The sequence below is a fragment of the Stegodyphus dumicola genome, chromosome 7 (assembly GCF_044657685.1).
Source record: "Stegodyphus dumicola isolate Sdum_Otavi_A_Nest chromosome 7, ASM4465768v1".
NCBI lineage: Eukaryota > Metazoa > Arthropoda > Arachnida > Araneae > Eresidae > Stegodyphus > Stegodyphus dumicola.
In genome coordinates this window covers 42,086,344-42,106,519 of record NC_140774.1, presented here as the reverse complement: position 1 = coordinate 42,106,519, position 20,176 = coordinate 42,086,344, and the positions used below count along the sequence as shown (strand labels likewise).

The 20,176-nt window shown below is 33.9% G+C and overlaps 1 protein-coding gene across 5 annotated transcripts in view; it reads right to left on the bottom strand.

Annotated features, from left to right (window-relative positions):
• LOC118189539 (adenosylhomocysteinase-like 1) overlaps positions 1-20,176 on the bottom strand; it is a 373,963-nt gene that overhangs the window by 202,561 nt on the left and 151,226 nt on the right. For all 5 annotated transcript variants that reach the window (XM_035360165.2, XM_035360167.2, XM_035360164.2 and 2 more), the window contains one exon: positions 14,716-14,815. In XM_035360165.2, coding sequence (XP_035216056.1) covers positions 14,716-14,815 — 100 coding nt within the window. The remainder of the gene's footprint in view (positions 1-14,715; positions 14,816-20,176) is intronic.

The window sequence follows — 20,176 nt, the reverse complement described above, 5'->3', positions numbered from 1 at the left end:
CCGCAAAATTTATACAGTAAAAAGGAAAAAGGATAAAATGGATATTTGTAAGCATTTTAGCTGGCATTGAATTCTCACGAACCATGAACTGGCACAAGCATTAAAATATCAAACAAATATCTAAGAAGAAATAGAAACTAATAATATATTTTTAATGCAAGTTTTTATATGCATATATATTCATAAACTTGCAAAAAAATTCAATCATGAAACACCATTCTATTATGCACATTAAAATAAAACTACGGGCAGTATATTATTTACCGAAATTAACTGCCGGCAAATTATTATTTATGATAGCATAATTTATGTTAAGAAATATATGAATCGCTTAAAGATTTGCCCCGCTAAATCTTGTGCCAATAACACCCGCATATTATCAAATAATAATGAAAATCAAATGAACGTGGGATACAGATGGAAAATGGAAATCTCATATTTCACAAAATGTGCGATAGGCATAATTACAAATATAACTCTAATTCTTTAAACAAAAACATTAAAATTATGACACTTTTATTAAAAAATACATGAATTTAATAAAATTCTTCCAAAAAAAAAAAAAAAAAAAAAAAAGGGGAGAGAGAGAGACACAAAGAATGAACAGTAAGAATAATATAAACCGCAAGAGGCAAAGAGAATTTTTATGATCTCTCACTAGATGGCAGCACTAACACATTTCCAATGGACGCGTATTTTTCAATCTTACTGAACAAACATTTTAGAGAATTAACAAAAATTTTCCAAGCAGATATGCAGCCAGTTAAATTTAGTAATTCTTAATAATTTTAAGATCTAATAATTTTATTCCTCAAGCTCAGCTTTTAATGTAAAAATCGTCCTTTTCCTCACTTTGATTTTCTGATATAATAAATAGTCAAATAAATAAACTTGAACACATAATTTACTTGTTACAGCGTCTAATTATGGACTTGAAGGTACGAAATTTCAATTCACGGACTTGTAAAACATGGAGATTACGTAGCTCCTAAATATATAACAAATTTTATTTAAATTATCATTATGATAAGTGAAAAATAAAGATTGTAAGTTGAGCAAAAATACAAACTAACAATCAAAAAAAAATAATAATAGTCAGTGGATATATCATAGCAATAACAGAAATAATTCCTGTACCGAAATATTACAGAAATAAATCCTGTAACGAAATACCATAAATGTTTAAATTCTATTGCAACATAGTCCAAACTTTTATTATTACCGATACTATACTTCAACAAATTTTACAGACCAACTTAACCGGTTAAAAGTTTAGCTTAATTTGAAGTATGCGGAAATGGTTTGGCAACATTTAGCATTTAATTCGGCGAAATAATCGCAAAAAGCAGCTAAACAGGCTGTTTAAAGACGCTTCAAAAGTATTTGCTAATTTCAATAACGTGTATTATTTTTAAAACTAATATCGATTATGGATTTTAAAATATTTATTTTGTTAATTTATAATTCACACTTCCAGTTACTGAAGAAAAACTTGTTAAGAACTTAAATTTACAACATTTGTGTTTTTTCCTTAAACACAAATATTTCTACTTTAAGTTACCAAATCAAATTTAGTACTAAAATAGAACCGCTTAATTAATGCTTTAAAAAAAGTAGTTTTTATAAAGCCACATTATTATACAATAAATGTAAAAAGAAAAAATATGCAACACATGAATGCTTTCATTTTCAGAATTTCATTAAGTTAAATTCAGATAAGCGTCTATGTTAAGATCTTTTCCTGATAACTATCCTTCCAATACAATTTAGTAATTTGAGTACGTGCCACGTTTTCCTTAGAAAGTACTCCCCGAGGGCCAGATACCTCTCATGTGTTTTGCTGTATTCAAATAGCATAAACATCCAGTATATCTCTGAAAACGACAGGGAATTTTGTAGCACATTTTAGAATTTTAGTCACAGATAATGAGGAATGATTAGTACTAAAATCACATTTTGTCCGCATCACTTTTGTGTTCGAATCATATTTTAAATCGTTGACACCAAATGTTATCGCGACGTATTTTAATAAAAATATTAAATATCTGATAGTGACGATTTTGTATATTTGTATGTGTGGAAAAATGACGGCACCTAGAACGGTGGCAAAACACGTAGTCCTCCACACGAACATGGGCACCTCGAAAGCCGAAATTTAAATTTCGAATTTTTTTTAAATTTATTTCCTATTTTATACAAATTTAACGAACTTATGTTAAATAAACTTAGCGATTTGAAAGCTAGAAAAGAAAACGTTCTTCGAAATAAAGCATTTTTATCTCCTGTACGATAGACTGTTACAATTCGTTAAAAATCTAAGATTTAGTTTCAGTTTTCCTTCTTTAATTCGGCTATTTCAAAGCGATGAGTTGCCACAGCTTCAAACAGAATACTTATGATCTACAAGCACAAGCCCGTTGCCATTCCGTAAAGCATAAGATATTTAACTTTCAAATTTAAACTTTCCGTTACTGAGTGACACAGCAAGTGATTTAAAAGTACTACACGTAGTTTTTAAAAATATTTTTTTTTTTCTACTTTTCAATCTGATTGATTTAAATGAAAATGCACTTAAATCATGACAGTATAATTAGAAATATTAAGTATTTTTATGAAATGACACTAGTTAGACTCAGTAAATCATTATATACATTTTTTATTTTTTTATTTTATGACACTACTTTCAAGCGCCTGGCCCCTCGATCGGCTGGTTTTCTAAAAAACAATATTGTTAATATAGTACAGTGTATGACAACACCTAATACTCTATCGGGAATTCCAGATATATGCTGTTTTTAAATATTTTCTGATTTTGCTCTTGAGCTGCATGTGGCATAAGTGAGAAAAATACGATGCCTAATAATACCGTTAAAAAGGGGGGGAAAGGTAGCAGGAAAGATTCCAAAAGCAGATTGGTAAACTGCGATGCTCAGTGAGAGCATAAAAAAACCTTAACAAATGCTCAGGTGCGACGTTAAAATCTGAATCCTTGCAAATTTCATTCTTTTTGGCATTCGCATCACCTTCAGCCAAGACTTCGGTCAATATTCTGCTACGCTGCTAAATTTTATCACTAATACAATTTAACAAATGTTGACGATGTGCGAAACAAAAAAAGCTTTTAATTAATTGTACACGCAGCCGATTCTCAGTGCTCAAAATATAAGATCTTCATTCTATCATTCAAATTTGGTCAATCTGTAATTGCTTAACAATCTAAGAGCAAGTAAAAAGTAATAAGCGCGCTTTTCATATGACTTAAGTTTTTATAACATTTTTCACAATGTATTTAGTTTACAGCAGCCAGCTCCTCAAGATTAAATTTTATAAAAAGCTGCGCTAACATGTTCAAAAATTATGATTCGGAAACATTTGATCCTTCTATTACTACGAGATTTCAGTCTCAAATTTATGACTTTCGGTTTTATGGCAAGTGTTCATGAAACGAACTGAGAACCACTTTTACATAAACTGTGATTTATAGTAATGTGTTCATGTATGTTTCAGTTAAAAGTCTATAGTAAGTGACTAATGGAAAAACGATGAACTCTGAAAATGAAACATCCAGCTTGTATGTATGAGAAATGTAAAGTACTGACCAGTAGATTTCTTCCCGCAATTTATAAAACTGAAAATAACAGTTTATATATATATAAAACATCGTTTGCAACAGCGGGGAAAGTGCAAAAGAGAAAGAAAGGAATATGGAAGCCGAAGTGGTTTACACCATAGCAACTGGGTCAATGTGTCAAACTGTCCGCAGCTTTGAAAGAAGCCAGGTTCGCCAATAGGCAAATCTATTTCGGGAAGAGGGGAAATTACATCGGACACTTTGGCGTAGTAAATGATAGAACACATTTTTCACAAATCAGTTCAACGAAATGAATATGGACACGCATACAAAAGATACTGCGTTTTTTCGTGTCTCTTCCTAAAGAACATTTACAAATCCTTACAGTAGAAGTGTAGAGAAGAGAGGTCTCAAACATACTACGTTGGAAATCTTCTGCATTAAGCATCTCAAATTAAATCACAACAGCACATTTAATCCAATCACATTATCAAGTATTTAAGTATAATAACATTTAATGATGGTTCATTATTTCACTGAAATTGAATTATATCAAATCATGAATCTCCAAATCTCTTCTGCTACTGTTTGTTTTAATTAGTTTAGAGCATACTTTCATAAATGAAATAAAGGTTTCAAAGGAACAACTTCTAAATATTTCAAGGGAGGCAAAAATCGTCGATGAATGTTTAAGGCGGTGAAAGAAATCATTGCATACCTTTAGGCAAAATTTGGACTTTGGTATTATTCTATTTTTGTAATTTTTTAAACTGCATCGAGACATCAGTCTCTTAATATAAATGATTTTTATCCACAGACGTTAAAACGATGTAAGAGAATACAAGTAAATTTAACAGAATAAAACGAAGGATAAATTTATTACTTCATTAGATAAATGGACAAACTTTTTATGATTGCTGGCAGCTGAGTTATTGCTCATTAACTGAATCATGATAAAACATGAGAGACTTGTATTCTAACAAAAAAATCGCTTCATAAAAAACTTTACACGGGGAAACTATTTTATATTCACGTTACACGGTTAGGTTAATAGACTATGACTAAGCACATCGAGTGTTATCTGCCTATAGGAAAGGGTTCCTTCGCAGAAGACTTTTAAAAGGAAACTGGCTCACATGGGAAAAACTCCCGTGAACCTGGCCTATTCCCCGGGATTTGAGCCCAAGTCGAACTAACAGCGCTCACCAACTTATACCGTTTAGCCGCTGATTGGTATTCATGTTACATGAGAGGAAAATATCCCAAACGGCAAGCCCGGCAGAAATATGTTATTTCATCAAAACAACATTCATTTCAATATACTTATCCTCAGGAAGACATTACATTTACGCTGTTTTTATACTGACGTGATTGTATTATATTATGGCAAAGAAAGACAGATCCACTGTAACATGAAAGTACAACTAAACATTATAATTAAGGAAGTTTAGAATAATAAATTTTACTATAAAACGATTTAGTTTTCCTAATTGTTAGCATTTTATATTTTAACCGTTTTGTGAAATCATTAATATAAAAAATGTAACAATAATGTAACGTATTTATTTCTCATAAATTTTTATTTTACAATAGACTATGTAGCACTACATTAAATAGGAACTTCTTCGCATACCCTCAAACTGAACAAGTTGGAGAGAGATTTTTTTTTTTTTTTTTTTTTTTTTTTTAAACTCTAAAATACTAATGATCAGTGAAAAGGTATGCTAATAGAGTAACGCATGTACATTTTATGCAGCAACACATTTAATCTTATCAATTACATACCGAATATCGGTGCTTTTACAATGCATTAAAATGAAATTATTATAGACTTAAAAAAATGTCAATATTCTGCAGTGGAGCTTGACTATTTGAAAAGGGGGGAAATAATGCTCTGTTTTTTAAGCAACCTCGCGAATTTTACAAAAATTTAGCAACGAAGATTTAAGATATTAGCTGCCTTTCAAAGGTTAGGTTAAGTTATTTGAATACAGAAAAAAAAACACGACTGCTATCAGCGTAAGGGAAAGGATATTCTCGTAAAGGTCTTTCTAGGAGAAACTAGATAGAATCCACGTTACACAAGGAAAGAAGCACAATGAGTTATTTTGTTATCGGAGTAGCATCTGCCCACAGTAACAAGAGTAATACATTACAAACACATAAAAATCAAAAAAGGGAAGTCAAACCGTATAAAATTTATGAAAGTCTGCATAAAATAACAGCCAATCAGAACGTAAACGCTTAAAAGTATGCCAATATTTTTATGTTACACCAAATACGATAATAACTCAAAAACACGACAAAATTATTCCATTTAAAAACAGAAATATGCTCGCCACCATCAAAGACAAAGAAACAGATATTCTCCAAAAGGGGGGAGCAGAGTATTCTTCCCGGAAGCAAATATAAGACGGCACTCTAAATGAGGAACAGCACCTCCACCAAATCAAACAGATGTAAATGAGCGACTTCTGCGTTTTCGAACCTAGCGTCTACGAAATGCTCAAAATATTGACACGCTAAAGAGTAGAATAGCTCGTGACCACATATCGTCTGCGACGTAGAAAACCTTGACACGGAAATCTGAAAATAAATAGCTCAGAGCTTCCTGCGATTTTTCGAATCTCAACTGCGCTTTTGGCCAAAAAAAGGGGGAGGAGGGTCGCACATAAAGCACTGACGCTAAAAATAAATAGAAGGGCAATATACACATTACTGAGAACAAATGTTCAAGACTGTTTTTAATAACCAATCTGTTCGTAGGCTTTGAAAAAACTGCAAAGGTATCTGAGAATCTATATATGCGAGACAGACTAAATTCAAAGATCGTAACCGATCATGACATTGATTTTTGATAAATCAAACGTGCATTACTTCCTAATTTATCCTATTTTATTGCTAATAAACAATAATTATGTCTAAGCCATGGATGGGAACTTGATCAGATGTAAACCAGAACCAGAGTATGCAGAGTTAAGAGTTCAAAACAACAGACTACACTTCAAATTTTAGTCTGGTTTTTAAACATATACTGATAACTCGAATAACGATGAATCAAGTTTCAGTCACTTTGACAAAGGATAGCAAATGTTTAATTACGTAACCAGTACTTCATACGAAGAAGTATATTTTGTAGTAAAGGCAAATTTTGATAATGAAATCCAAAAATCAGGGCAAAGAAATACAATTACTTTTCCGAAATAATATCCTCCCCACTAAGTTCCAAACCGAAATTACCAATACAAGGACTAGCATAGGGATTCTCAACCGCGGGGAAGGGGATGAAGCGGTCAGCCTTTAATTTAGATGTTACGTGTATAATTTTAGTTTATAATTATTAAAAAAATACTTTAAGTTATGATATTTCTCAACATTCTTCCCCTCTTTTTTTGATTGATGAAACACGTTAAAAATTGTATTTTTCGAATTTTGGAAAGGCAAGGAATGATCTTCTGATAATGGTGAAAGGAGTGCATATGGCTAAAAAGGCTGAACCATTGGTCTAGCACAGAGGTCGGCAAACCGTGGCTCTTTCGCTCCTGCCACAAAATAGCACACGCGGGCGAGCGGACGTAAAAGCAAGAAAATCTTGAAAATACAACATAAAATTTTACACAAGCATAAAAACAACTGAAAACGTATCCTCCAATGTTATTCCTAAGAAATTTTTTTGTATCGATTTCGGCGTTTTGATTGTACTGATTACGCATCAAATTGTGTTGTCATATAGTAATTGTCATATGCCAAATTTTAACTAATGAAATGCTCTGATTTAATATACAATTCAAAGGCAATTTTAACTTGAATAAGAAATCAAATAACGTGAAAATGAAATTTAGTTTCAAAATATCAGGATTTTTAGCTTCTAGACCGTTCAGATTTGAAGTTTCTTCAGAATCTGAGACAAAAATTTCCTAGCAACCTAATTTAGGTAATATAAAATGCATAAACGATGTTTGGGTTGCATATAATAGGAAAAAACTTCAAATTGAAAATGTCTAATAACTAAAAATCCATATATTTTGACAAGAAATTTCAGTTTTACGTTATTTGGAGTATTAAGTTAAAATTGCCATTGTACCGATTCTAGTAAAAATTTTTTTGATGTATTGATAAATGGGCCAATGTACTGATTTCAGTACAATTGTACCCGACTAACACTGATATCCGCGTTGGATTGTTATCCTACCTCGATGCGAAGCACTCGTTTTATGTGACTTATTACTTATCCTACTGGAGGATTGCTTCTACTGCCAGTATAATTGCTTGTCTTCTTGTTTCACACTTCGCCATCTTCAGCTACTTTGAAAGTACTACAAGTTCGACAATCGGCTAGTTATATTGAATTAGTTCTGTTTTCGTGATTCCTGTTCCCGCAAAACCAGAGTACAATCTCCCTCCCACAGCTCCTCAGGAGATGTCGAGATGAGTCACTAAGAAGAGTGGGGCAGTTTCTTTGTGAATAAGTTAGTCTTCGTTATACTGAAGATGTGTCTTAGTTTAGGCTCCTCTCGAAATGTTTAGTTTCACTCCATTTGTAATTCTGCTACAATATTAGCTGTAATTTTCACATCTTATGTTAATCAATATGGATGTTTTAGTCATTATTGGAACTAAAAGGGGAGAATTGATAAATGTATGTCAAGATGGTTTGGACGTATAGAGAGGATAAACGAAAGAAGATACACGAAACGAGTAAACAAGACCCGAGAAGTGTGGATGGGAAAGTTGGAAGAGGGGCGACCTCGGCAAACGTACGTTGATCAGATTGAAGACGTTCTTAGTAAAAGCTAGAGTAAGATCACCCTAATTAAGTGAATAACAATACACCTACATACATAATTTAAGCTTTAAAAAGGTGGCTCTGAAAAGAGATTTCAATCGTTAAACTGTTGATAACTGGCCCTGTTGACTAATGAGTTTGCCGACCACTGGTCTAGCAGCTTACAGTTCAATTATACAACTCCTTTCGTAAGCACTCACTTTTTGAAAGAATTATCACTATCACAGAATTTGAATGAATGAGCACTGAAAAAATAATAAAATTAATAATATGATTTTATTAACAATCAGAATCCTATCCTTTACATAAACTAAAAGAAAATCACAGCTTCTGCAACTTTCATTTTAACAACAATAAAAAAATAAATAAATAAATAAAAAATTTACAGTTATAAAAAAATCGCTAAAATATTTATAACTTGACAACTTTCTAAACTTCTTATTGGGAACGGTGAAATTAACCTACGTATAACCACGTCTCATCAGTAACTAACTAGCTAAAATTTGACCCAAATTTCACTATTACTCGCAAACTTTTTTTTAAAGTTGCAAGGTTTTTAAAGCTTTCACCGGAGACGCATCGGGTAGAAAACAGTCAATTCAGGCACCTGTGACAAGCTACACACTAGGATACATCGTTTTCATTTCACATTATCAAAATTTACTCCTTCCTGAGGGACTTCATATGCGATTCAAAGGAACAAAAATTAAAGGGCAAATTAATCAAATTTGAACTCGGTTACTGCATTAAAAATAAATCCTATTAATATTACCACAATTATAAGCTTTTCTTATCTTAACCACAACTATGCCCATATGAAATTTATATTGTGATCATTTCAATCTATAGATTAGGAAATCTGAATGTTTTTATTTGAACTATAAGCTGCGAAAACGCAAATTCGTCATTAGTCCTCTATTCAAGAAAACTTATTAAGATAAACATTTAAACAAGTTCAATAAAAACAACTTGATAAAAAAATGCATTAAAAATATTACAGCTTTTGCTCTCTAATGTACACATTACACACTGTGCTTAAAATAAATAGAATTTTCACACACTTGATCGATTTTTTTCCATAAGCGATGAACATATTATTCATGAAATTTGGTAAGGATATAAGTTTACACAATACATAAAATATACCATATGACAGCCATGTTACATGTAGATGATCCTGCGTAAGACACATCGGCGAAGGAAGATTTAAAACAGAGGTTTCAAGATAGAATAAAAAAGAAGGCTATAGTTCTTTATAACATACAGCTCTTATGGCGCGAATTCATACTGTAAATGAAGTTTTTTACGAATTCCTGTAGGCGTAGATCTTTACTCTTGCAATAATCTGTTTGCAGGTTCTGGCGGATTCTGGGAGAGAGATGGAAAGTTCCAACTAACTTTCCAAGAGTGCATCAGACATGTTCTGTAGTGTTTAATATGGAAATCTAGCTGCCCAATCCATCCGATTAGTATCCTTACCTTCCAGAAAAAATATCCATCAGATTAGCTCTACTAGGATGAGCACTGTCGTCCAGAAAAATTAAGCGAAAACCAACTGTAACCCTGAAATGGTGAATATAAAAGTTTTAAAATTTCTTCTCCATACTTCGCATCCACGTAGCCTTATTCAATGGCATAGAGATCTGTGCGTGCGTCCAACATGATGATAGCCCAATCCATCAAATCTCAGCTGCAATACTGGTCCCTTTCTCGGATGTCGGAGAAGAGGTAGCAGATCCTAGTTCCTGGCAGATAGAAGATGCATCAAGAGTTCAGCGATTACGCTAAATCAGGACTCATAACTTCCCTACTGACTCTTGGTCTGAAGTTCTCTGCACTGTGCTAAATGAGGACGAGAGAAAGATGCGAAAAAACTAGTCTTCTTGAAAACAGATGATATCTATCTACGCCCTATTTTCGCCTTTTCGAGGGTACATTTGGCCCTTAACTAATATGTATGTTAAGGTTATACATATTAGTTACGCTGATCATTTACACAAGTTCAACATAGTGGATGATTTTTTTAGAAACTGCCGAATGAATTAGCCAGCCAGATTACCAAATCTAGACCACATAGGACATGTCTGCGACGCTCTTAGGACAGCAACTGCAACTCATTTTTTACCCTACAAAACATTTTAGGACCTGAAAACAGCGATACTGCAGGGGTCAGGTCGGCCAACATAACGGCTCATAAACTGCCTCATTTTCATTATAATGTTACGTTGTGAGAGCTGTGTGACTGTCACTTTCTATTTAGTCGTTTCTGCACCAATCAGCCTTATGCATAAAAGTGCGTGTGTACCATGATTGTTGCATGACATTTATTATATCAATCTATGCTTGTACCAATTTTCATTAAAATGTGACCATTAGTTCTGGAAATACTTGACCAAATATCAGAACTGTCATAATTTTGAACATCAGAATCTTTAGTACCAATCAATCATTATAAATTTAGTGAAGTCAGCATTTATTTCTAGATGGGGGGAACTATGAGCATACTTGCCAACCTATGACACTCAAAAATCAGGAGATTTTTTTAAGAAATCAGGAGATTTTTTTAAGAAATCAGGAGATTTTTCACAATGTTAAAAGGACTTTTTAAATGATAAAAATATAGTTACACATAAAAAAATTTTTACTACACGCATTGTTTAAGAAAAAAAAAAAAAAGACTCTTTAATCAGTTTTCGTACAAATGTTATAAACAGTGGCAGATTTTGCTTTCTTTAAGAAAGAAACTTTATCATTGTGTTCACAGCAATTGCCACGTAGGCCTGCTTTCGCTGATAAAAGTTTTTCTAATGTGCCATCTCTAATATTAGATCTAAATTTAGTCCTCGTTTTCGCAACAACACTGAGGATCCTCTCACACTCTGCATTACTATAAGGAACTGTCAAGATGACCAACACAATTCTAGACAGTTCACTATATTTTAAAATTCCATCAGCACCTTTCAGTTTTGCAATTAAACTCCACTGGGTGTCAATCGTAGCTGATTTTATAACTTCATCCAAGTTTTCTAATTGTAAACTGCTGTTACGCAGCTGTTGGAACTGTTTTAATTTTTCCTTCCTTTTAGAACTCCTTTCAAGATAATAATAAATATCAACAATGTGTTCATCCACATTTATTGGTAAAGAAGTTGCCCCTTTTTCAGCTGCTAAATTTAAGAGGTGACAGGTGCACCTCATAATCTGAATTTTCCTTTCTTAAGATGCCTGCAACACCAGCCTTCCAAATCTACCAATACTGGTGCATTATCGGCACCAAGTGCTAAGCAATTATCCAGAGTGCCTGCAGTTTTCTTTTAAAGTTTTAATAATTAGCTGTGCTATATTAAAGCCTGTCAAATGTCCTTATAAAGTGGGAACATAAAGTAAACTGCACTCAATTTCTGCAGACTCTGGATCAAAAAAAAAAACAACAATTGGATACAGTTTTGAATCGGTATTATTGCTTCCATCAGTAGAGAGGCAGACCGGAGCTGTTTTAATGCAATCAATAACTGAAGATTTATTTTTCAAACCCATTTCTTTAACAATTGCACCTGTTTTGATTCTTGCACCTTGAGTATTTCTTGGCGATTTCACTATCGGGAAACATTTTTCTAAATAAAGCTGCAGCGTGATCCGATGCATTCAGTAGCAGGTTGTGCTCCAGTAAAAAGGCAGAGAACAGACATTCTGCATTAATAACTTTTTGGTCCTTTGTTTCCGAAGAAAAATTTAATTTTTCGTTTTTTTCAAAACAACTCATGTTATCCTTGTGTTTTTGTGTACGCACATGTTTGAGAACATCCGCCCTTCCAACATACGAAATCGAAAAATCGCAACGACAGGCGGTACACATCGCAAATTTATTACATTTCCTTGAGGAAATAATGGAAGGAAAGTCAACTGTGTACGATTTTTGAAACGTACACGAGTATTTCACCTTTCTCGCAGACGTAACAAAAGATGATAATTTCTAAAACTATTTCCCTAAGCCACGTGTACTCACACAACTCAGGACAAAATGAACGAAATAACTAAAAAGAACGTCCAAATAACAACTTGCTTTGTCCTCATTGGCTAATATATGCCAGCTGACACGCAGTGGAGCTCGAAGCCTATTGGAGAACTGGAGAATGACGTTTCTGGATACGTATAATGCTCTCACTCACAAAGCAGAAGCTATCTGATTCGCAAGGTTTTGTTTTAGATATAATGTAGAGAAAATTCAATTGCTTTCAGACGTCCAAAAGCACTTTTTTTATTCATATAACAAAGTATTAAGCCAAGTTGCATAAAAATCGTGAGAAATATTAAGAATAAGAAAAAGTCGGGAGAAATATATTGTAAATCGGGTTGGCGGGAGAGCGGTCGAAAATCGGGAGTCTCCCGCCTAAATCGGGAGAGTTGGCAACTCTGTATGAGTTATGATGATACTATCTACAGGTAGCGTGGCATAACTCGAGACTCAAAAGTCGAACAAGATTTATTAGATGATAATATTTCGAAATCAAATATTGTGCCTTATTCCCACCCTCATATGTTATGAACACATGCTTGGAAACGTGCACAACTTACAAACTTTATTTCTTAAATATCCTGAAGGCGCAGTGATGAAAATCCATGAACCTCCTCCCTCCCTCTCTCTCCTCTTAAGAAAAGAAAAAAAAAAAAAAAAAAAAAAACCCTGCGGAGTCGATTTGGCTGACTGTTTTCAGTTTAAGCGGCTTAAAACAGAAGGAACTGTTAGTACATGAACATCAAATAAATATTAATACAGCCCTTATATATGTTAAATACATATAATGAATGATAAATAACTAGACAAAAAGATAAATAATAACTCAGACACGGAAAGAGACAATGAGAAAGATAAAAGAAAAGGCCAAGTGTGAAATAATATAGTCAGAAAGAAAGGAATAAGAAAGGTAGGAAAAAGAAAGACTGAAGCACAAGAAAAGAAAATGAAGATAGAGAGATATAAAACAAGATGAAAGATTTGGACATATACAGACAGAGGAAGACGTAAGTGCTGACAGACTTAGAGTGACAAAAAATTAGTTATAAACTGGCACATGGCAATTAATGATACATAGAGACACACAGTTAAACAAGATTGGGGGAAAAATTCAGGGAAAAAAAATCTGTAAAAACTTAAATGCTCTTCAGAGGGGGAAAAAAAATATAAATTCAGCTTATTATAAGGATGGACCATTAAATATGTAAGTGTAAAAGTTAGAATGGCAAATGAATGCTTTAATAATTAATTTTAAAATCGAGAAGCATAGCAGCCTCTAAGCCAATTTCTCATACTTAACAGATTTAGCAAGTGCAGCTCACACTATTATAATATAATGAAATAGACATTCCATATCAGTTAAAATTCAGTTAATGATACGCTTGGCAATTTTTAACTTAGTAGCTAATTTCTTGACATAGAATAATTATTGTGCTTGCATATATAAAGGCTCCATAAAAGAAGCGTACGATTTTCCCGATGCTGCCTTCTTTCTCTCGTTAGCAAATGATTCCTCTTCGGATCCCACCAACCGTCTCTGATCGCTACCATCGAGATTCATTTCGACGGTGGTGCTCTGGATTTAGTTGCAGGAGCCAGAAAAGACGCCATTTCGCGGCCTGAGCTCTTGTATAAAATACATCATCGCAGTACTAATGTGTGCATTTAAGTTCATGGTGTATTCGCAAAAAAAATATCATGGCTTACTTATTTACTTTTAAACACAAAAATCACTACCGGAGTTTATGCAGTTAGCAAATGGACGATACTAAATGTCTCGTAGAAAACATCACGAAAAACAACAGTAATGACGTCGCGGTCGGAAGAGATACTTTACAGATACGGATTAGACCGTTAGAATGATTATACCGCACGATTACTTCTTTTGGGTGAAGGGCTTTATTAAACACTTTGTTTACTAAACAAAGACGAAGCCTATCAGGTCAAAGAATACATACTACGGTTTTCGTCTTCCTAACGCCTGGCATTCTACAGCGTACATAGACGAAAGCATACTGCCGTTTATTTTCCAGCAACCAACGATAAACAAACGTACACATACTAACTGCACAGCGAGAAAAAAAAGGAAAACTTCAGCTGTTGCCACATCATTTTTAAAATAATTTTTTATATATTATAGTTTTCTGGTTGCTATGGCATGAAGCTGCATATTATGGACACTGTATATTCATAAAAGCCATGCTAAGTTTTACGTAAAAAATCTTCTAATGAGGAAAAGAGCTGCTAATATGGTTAGGTTTCTCTATTCGCCAAGGATATCATTAATTCAATTTTAACCACAGCAAGCAAATTAAATAAAAAATAACGTTTAAAAAGACTTACATGAGCTGTGCGTCGAACCAAAACTGTCCGTAGAAGATGCAGAGTGCGATCGGCTTCGATTCTGGTTCCGAAATCTTGCTCGCCCCACGACACCACCTTCCTGTAAGGAAGCCAGACGAGATCTGTGAGTTCTCATTGTAATTTCCTCATCAACACCGTTCATAACTTTATTTTTGTTCACTTCACGCATAATGAAACGGACAACAAATCACTTATTCTTAGAAATAATAACTTAAATCTCGTTAGATACCAGTTAACAATTTCTAATGATACCACTTTTCAAAACAATGCCTTCTGCAAACTAATACTTTCAAAAGAGATAAGTATACACAAGAATGCTACAAAAAATTTCAATTATTCCAAATGGCTATTGAAAGCAATCTGTTATTCGTACGGCAGTTAAATAATTTACTGATAACTTGAACAAGAAAGCAGTGGAATTTAATCAGGATTTGTAACACGATTATTTTAGGGCTTTAAAAAATTTTGAAGTAGTTTCTGTTCAACACTATTCTCCAGGGAAAATCTTGACCTAGATTTGACAGTATGTAGAAATCGCAAGTGCTATGGTTTTTACAGCATCCGGCTTCTACAATATGTTTGAATTTTGAAGGTTTATTTCTACGTTGCGAATCAAGCTAGCAATCTTAACAATTCAAGCGCAATGCTCAAGCACGGAAGAATGCATTTAAAGCACAGAAATACAAAATAAACGAAATACTCTGAAGCAGTATCAAACACTAAACAGTTTCAATGGGGGAAAAAAAAATCATGCAGATCCTAAATATATATTCGTAAACCTTAACGTGACAGCCAATAGTTTAGATTAGTAAAACACCAAGAGTTAGAACGAGATGTTTTTATTCCTTGGTTCAGCAGTTATGCTTACTCTTCTATAGTACAAAGTAATTATTCTTGATACAAAATAATAGAATGAATCACATGTGGAACTTTAAAATCGTTTCAGTCAAACTCTGACCAATTAACAATACAAAATTCTAGAGATCAAAAATATATTCATAAATCACAAATCTTTTCGTGTTTGATGACGGTCTGAACTAAAATATTTTTAAAGCAAAATCAGTTCGAAGAAATATATATAACTTGAAGTGTCCTCGTCAGAGTAGTAGCTTATCCAAAATACCAGGATAACAATCCAAACCAGTTGTTAAAGCAAACACAGAACACTACAAATACAATGCATACCACACATTACAAATATCAACACCAAAATCGTAGTATGAAGTGCTACAGCAATGATAGTGAAGTACCGCTAAAAATCTTCGAAAGATTTACAAAAAAAAAAAAAAAAAAAAAAAAAAAAAAAACGAAAGAAGTATTCAGCAAATTACAGTCAGTTCGACCTTGCATTGATCTAATACCGATAACATATTCGAAGACTTGGACACACTACGGAAACCTGAGCAAGTCAAGTCCATGAATTCTGTTTTCAATGCACCTCTACCACAAGCAGACTGAATTGCTATGGTGGGAAAATAAACCAACAGCATTCGGCATCCAAGACACCATCTAGTGGTATGGATTCGGAGTATAATTTCCAGGTAGTGACTAAACAACCGAGGGCAGAGCTACCTAACAAAGACCCGGCGGAGACAAAAACGAAGACCCGTTGGCCTTGCGCAAGTTTCGGATGAGGGGGAGAGACGGAACTTTTTTTGGAACGCCTCTAACCCTGAAAGATAGGGTTAAGGAAGGGTATTGGCACCGCCAGCGAGTTTTGCGTTATCAGCTAGCTGCATTCGCTGTTGCGGTTTTTGGCAGAGGAGATCTGTAGAACATAAACTACTTACAAAGATCTATCTGTTTTGTTTATTTTGGAATGGGGTTGGCTAGATGAGATGGGATGACGTTACAAACAAGGCTAAATGACCAGATCAAGGTATTTCACGAACAATTTTATTCTTAACAAAATAGCAGCAAGCTAAATGAAGAACCTGAGCAAAGTACTTACTTACAGCCTTTTAACGCATGCATTGCAAATGTTCATAATTTTGAATAAAACGGGATGAAAATTGAAAAAAGGCAGTACAGGATATGAATCTTTACTAATAAATAAGTCAATAGCAAATAAAGTTAACACTTTTTTCCAAGCTTCTATTAAAAGTACAATATATATATATATATATATATATATATATATATATATGGTATATATATATATATATAAATGGTATATATATATATATATATATATATATATATATATATATATATATATACCATTTCGCAATCAGCTTAAAAATACCGATGTGGATATTGTACTGTATTATAAATAATTCACAAAACGTTGCAATATATTCAACAGCTTATTAATAGCATTCTATTCGCTGAATCTATATCACTGGATAAGTGTTATTATTTACATGCAGATTTTGTGATGTATAAACACTTTGTCCAGAGATCTTCAAAATTCTGAGAACTGATTTGATGGAAAATTGAAAACATGCGATTGATACAAAAAAGGTGAGAATGAAACAGTTTCCACCATTCTTCCCTGCATATTATATCTTTAAAAGTCCACCAAGAAGGCAATTAAAACTCAAGCGTGTTGCCTAAAAACCTCCTTCCTTTTAAAAAATGACAAGCCTGCATAAAATAGTTGCAAATATGCATGATAAAGACTCTAATGAACACTTTAAATATCACCTGGTAAGCCTCATACTCGAAATATTTCAATTACTTTCCATTGGTTGACCTCAGTATGATTAACAACCCAAGCAACTAAAATCTTTTTTCTAGGTCATAAAATACACCTTTTCTACCATAAATGCGCTATAAAATCATTATAGTATGGATTTCAGAAGCTTCATATATTGTGCATAAGATACGTATTGAATTAATCAATTCCTCAGTTCGCAAGTAAAGGTATTATTAATTCAAAATTTCTATTTTAGCATGCAACATTATAGATACAAAGACAAATTCAAAAGCAAGAAATCTTAATAGAATTTCCTTTATCTGAACTACTACGAAGCAATTCCAAAAAACGAATTTCTGGTCAGCTTGCTTGATTTAAAAAAAAAAAAAAACAGCTTGTTTTGGTTTAAAAAAAAATTAAAGAAAGATTCATTTTTGCAACCATCGTTATGCATTATTTAAATAAAAATACAATGTAAAACTTTTTCACATGGCTGTACGTTAATTAATGAGTTATCATTACGATTTGATCTTTACTATAAATTCTTTGCATTCTCCTCATCAGAATGCAAATTAGTTTTTTGTGTATTTTATACGGTATTGTTCCCGCTTTCTTCGAATGCCTTCGTGGCGTAACGGTTAGCACACTCGGTACGTATTCGAGAGGTCCGAGGTTCGCGTCTCGGTGAGGGTATTGCTCATTTTTCATGCCTCCTTCTTCGAAATGACCTAATGTCTCTACAGTGGCATCCGAACTAAAAAGGGTGGTGGGTGATGACTCTCCACCACCAGGATTTAGCAATTGAGTCCCCTAATTCCTAGTCGCCCTTTAAAAGGGGAAGTATATAAGGTATTTCTCCTTTTTCCTTAGCATGCCTTCATGTGTAACGGTCAGCAAACTCGGCGTGTATTTCGAGAGGTCCCAGGTTCGAGGCTCGGCGAGGGCACTGCATATTTTTCATGACTCCTGCTTTAAAAAACAATCCTAATGACTCTACATTTTAAGTTGAGGGTTTGAATTTTTATGGTTCGAGCTTCTGGCAGCCTTGTCTTGCTATTACTTACCATCGCCAGCTCTGCCTAAGTTTGTTCTCGTCTTTAGTATAGTGTTAGCCAACGTTTAAAATGAGCGCCTAGAGCCAGCTTGAGCAGTCTGTTTTATGTGGTCTCAGACTACGCTACCTAAACTTGAAGTTAATGTTCTTATGATTTTTATGTTTAACGATCTTATGTTAATTTAAATTCCCGCAAATTGCAAAGATTCCTCTCTCACACAAGCAGTGCTTTCCGTACATTTAAGATTTAAATAAAAATGTTATTTTAATCTACTTTAGCCATGGTGATTTGTTTCAGACTAAGCGATAACTCGCTTCCAGTCTAGTAGGGTCTGCGCAACATTAACACAAACCTATCTATACTTTCATCCATGCCGGCTGCTTAAATAGGTTAAAAGAAGTTACGTTCAAACGGAAATTACATCATCAACATGTAAGTGCACTTCTAAAAATGCATTAAACTTGTTCTCTCCCTATACCATACTGATAACGTTGTATGATGTATATTATGGAGAAAAGTATAAGAAGAAAATAATTTCTTTGAAAGGGGTCAATGCAAGAAAAAGTTTGGGAATCTCTGCTCTAAAGTATTGATTACGCAAGTATTATAACTTCAGGTTCCCAGAGGCTTCCCGAATAACCGGATTTATCCCGAAGACGATATCCACAGTTAACCCAAAATGACATTTAATCCGACAGCAGTTGTTAAAAACGCAAGGGAAAAAAATACCCATATTATAAATTTAAAAAAAAAAAAAAATCTAAATTTAAATCCGAAATTTAGGCATATAAGATAATACATATATACAGGGTGATCCAAAATTTCGTTAAAGCTTTAAAAATTTACTGCTAGAAATAGAAATTTGCATTTCTCCCTGTTCGCGATTGCGCTGAGCAGAAAAAATGAACTATATAACTGTGCGAAAGGTTTCTCCCGACGGAGAGATGAACAGATGGAGAAAGAAAGGATAGTGTCTTCCATGATTCTGATGGTGTTTGCCGACGTGACCAGCAGCTGTGAATCTCTCAAGCGTGGTGCACAAATATGATGCATGGAGTCCTAAAAAGGAACAGCACAGTGAAAATAGGAATCTACTCAAGCATTCTGGATTATCTTTCTACATCGCCAAGTACTTGCCTAAATGAATGGAATGTTGAGCAGGATCAGCACCTAGGCTCTACACCTACCACTGCATTTTAACTCTCAAGGTTCTTTAATGAACACAAATTTCAAAAACAGCATACAGCAAAAAACTTTTTTAGTTAGAAATGTCAACGGTAGAGGCCGCTGACGACCTGAAAAACAGTGAACAAGAAAACAGCACGCTTCATTCATTTATTCTTGCAATAACAATTGTTCAACATGACCTCCAGAACACTGCAAGACACAACTAAGGCGACTCACAACGCTCGTTACAGCAGAATGCTACATGTCGGAATGAATTGCAGAAACCTCACGACAGAGGGAATCTTAAAATTCAGCCAATATTGCAGCGTATCAACAGTACACAAGTGATTTCAAATAGCCCACCAACCAGAAGCCGATCGGAGTGAGGTCGGGTGATCATGCAGGCCATGCGATTTTGCAACCTCGACTGATCACTCGGTCTTCACCAAACGGACTCAATAGGAATCGTTTTACTGGACTGCCATAATGTGGTGATGCGCCATCCTACATAAAGCTTATTACAGATAACAACACAACTCTTTGATTTAATGCGGGCATGACGAGTGAGACAAAGCTCAGC